We start from the raw sequence: 2,902 nt of genomic DNA, 5'->3' as shown, positions 1-2,902 counted from the left end.
AGAGTGATAGTCCCGACGCTAGATGGGATGTGAGTATTACTCTGTTTCTTTCCTCCTCCTCTTCGCATCGCGCCCGTTTGCTCACTCGACCTTTCAGAATCGGAGGAAGATACTATGGTCGCTATACCACATCCTGCGGGACGATGTAAGAAGGAGATTCGTGTTCGGATATACAATTGAGAATCGGAAGATGCGTTGGTGGTACTGCAGTCGCACTGAGGTCTTCGTGTCGACTCCACTCGATTTCATCCAGGTGAGCGAGAAGCCAGTGTTGTGCGCATGTGACTTGAAATTGACTATTCAAATGCAGGATCACAGATCCGTAGTGGAATTCCTGCTCTGCGTCGCGTTCGCGGAAGAGCACCAGCTCGGTTGGGATCCGACAATCAAGAGGCTTCCACCGACGCCTATCCACCCGTTGCCACGATACGAGATCACCGTCCGGGATACCTTGCGGGATGAGGTGGTTGAGAGGACTTACCGGACGAAGGACCTGATTTGGAACTACGGGGCCGACGCTTTCCGAGGCCGGGGTACGAGAGTGTGGTCTGTCGTGGAGGTGGATGCGGATGGTAACGAAGGCACGGACCTGTACATCCTCAAGGATTCATGGGCGGATGTCGACCGCGAACGGGAAGGTCGCATCAACCAGCTGATACACTCTCGCGTTGTCGAACAAGACGAAGAACTTGCTTCAAAAGTATACGCCAGATTCTTCATGCAGGTTCACGCGTTTGGTGACGTGCATATCGGCCCGCGCGTTGACAGGACGGACAACTTCAAGGTCGACAGATTCGGCGAAGAGCTTCTCAGCCGAGGCACGCTCACGGTCCTGGTACGGACCGACGACGAAGGCAATCCTCAAGACGTTAAACTTCCTCGCCGCGGAGTTCCGGTTGTCACCCGTTCGATCAGACCGCGAGAGCCGGTGCTACATTACTCTCACAAGGTGCATCATCGCACTGTCTTCAAGGATGCAGGAAAGGATCTCTTGGAGGTGGATACACTTGTCGACGTCTATCGCCGGATTGAGCAGGTACTATCTGGTGAGTCAGTACGCGTTCGGGTTGCATCGTCCTGGTACTAACTCCGATCAGGGCTGGATGTCTTGCACTCAGCGAACTGGGTCCACCGCGACATCAGTTATGGTAACATATTGGTCGTTGGGGAGAACGCGAAAATCACCGATCTAGAATATGCCAAAGCAATGTCTGACCTCGGTGCGCATCACGGTGTCCGGACGGTGCGTCTTTAATCGGTGACCACCTGTGACCATCTAAGGAATAACCTGGATCTTCTAGGGAACGCCATACTTCATGTCAGAAGAGGTTCGAGCATCTGGGTACAACTATATGCCTGTCAAGCGGCGAAATATCCGATTGACGGATTCAAGTCGCACGGAAAGGCTCCGGCATGCCTTGCGGGACCCTGCGGCAACTCCGCCTCATGTGCAACCATCTCAGCAGGAGAGCGGACCAGGCACTATCCCCAGTTCAGCTCCCAACGAAGCCGCTGACGCTGCTCTGCCGCCTCCCGACACGACGCATCCGAGCCGCGTCATATTTCGCCACAATCCCCTACATGACTTGGAATCGGTCTTATGGCTCTCTCTCTTCGTCCTTCTTGTCTCCGAGTACGAAAATAGCGAGCTCAACGAGAAAGGAGAGCGCAAATACGACGCACAAACGTTCCAGGCCTTCATGGATGCGCAGCAAGCCTTGGCCTGGAAGCTCTTCTGCGAACCCAATTGTCGAATGGCGGTAATGATGACCGCGAACTATCTGGCGAGGCAGACAGACGGCCTTCACCCCACTGTTGCCAAGATCATCTGCGAGCTGGACTTTATGTGCTCCGACCTGGTGGACGCTTTCAAGGACGCGGAGAAGGACCTCAAGCCAGGGGTGGCCGAACCAATCACGATGGACTGGTCAGCTGTGAACGGACAGCTTAGTCAGAGTATCATGGCTGTCATTTCCATCCTTGAGCAGACGCCACTTCACCTTCTCAAGGACACCACGAAGAGGACACGCAGACTGGTCAAGCCGAAGGGCGTCGGGAATGAGAAGAAAGGGAGAGGAGTCGGAGACACTGCCAACGTTGATGGTGATTCAGGCACAGACGAGGACCAGGACGGCCGACGAGTCAAGGTCCGGAGGGTCGGAGGAAGCAAGGATGTATCATCTTCCTCGAGGGCTCAGCTTCCAATCCCTTCACTTACGACGCTTATTGCGGCTGACCACGGCTCCGATTCTGAGCAGTGACGATGTGTTCGACGGATGATTATCATTTGTGTACCATACCCTCTTCACACATCTGCGCAAATACACTTTCCTGCTCTTCACAATCTCAATTCAATACGATACTTAGCTCCGTACAACCGAGGGTGGGGTGGAAATCACCGCAGGCTTCACTTGACATCGGAAACTTGAAGCTCGTCTGCTCGTGAGCTACCCTAAGTGGCGTCGAATTACGTTCAATTCAGAGGTGGCGGCGGCCATCTGGCCACAACAAACCTCCGCGTGGATAATCCCATGGCGCCAGACATATTGTGAGAAACAGGGTTATGTATGCGACCAGGGACTAAATCTAACGTGAGCTTGAGCGGTGGATACAAGAGGTGGTTTCGCTGCGCTCCGCGCATGCTGTTCAGCTTCCGCACAAGTCGGGGAGATCTAGGCAAGGGGTTCAGATTGAGTCCAAATCACCACGCCTCGGCGTAACTCCATATTCCGCGCGGTGATAACTCATTGTAGTGCCTTAATTATGTAAGTCTGGTGTCAAATACACTTTTCGCGGAAGAAGCTTGTACAACGGAAGTAAAAGCCCTACACAAACGGTCCCAGGTGTACCATTTCTGCCAATGCTTAATGCTTAACTGTTGGAATCATAAAAACCAGGTAGC

General features: G+C 53.5%; 1 protein-coding gene across 1 annotated transcript; it reads left to right on the top strand.

Moving 5' to 3' along the window:
* Positions 1–2,341, top strand: PHACADRAFT_266377 (uncharacterized protein; the record flags this gene model as incomplete). Its single annotated transcript, XM_007402971.1, has 5 exons — positions 1–29; positions 98–253; positions 311–1,046; positions 1,098–1,243; positions 1,302–2,341. Coding segments are annotated over 5 exons (2,027 nt in total), but the record flags the coding sequence as incomplete, so codon positions are not given.
* Between the last annotated feature and the right edge of the window lie 561 nt (positions 2,342–2,902).

The sequence above is a fragment of the Phanerochaete carnosa genome (assembly GCF_000300595.1).
Source record: "Phanerochaete carnosa HHB-10118-sp unplaced genomic scaffold PHACAscaffold_614, whole genome shotgun sequence".
Lineage (NCBI taxonomy): Eukaryota > Fungi > Basidiomycota > Agaricomycetes > Polyporales > Phanerochaetaceae > Phanerochaete > Phanerochaete carnosa.
This window is presented reverse-complemented; position numbering and strand designations above follow the sequence as displayed.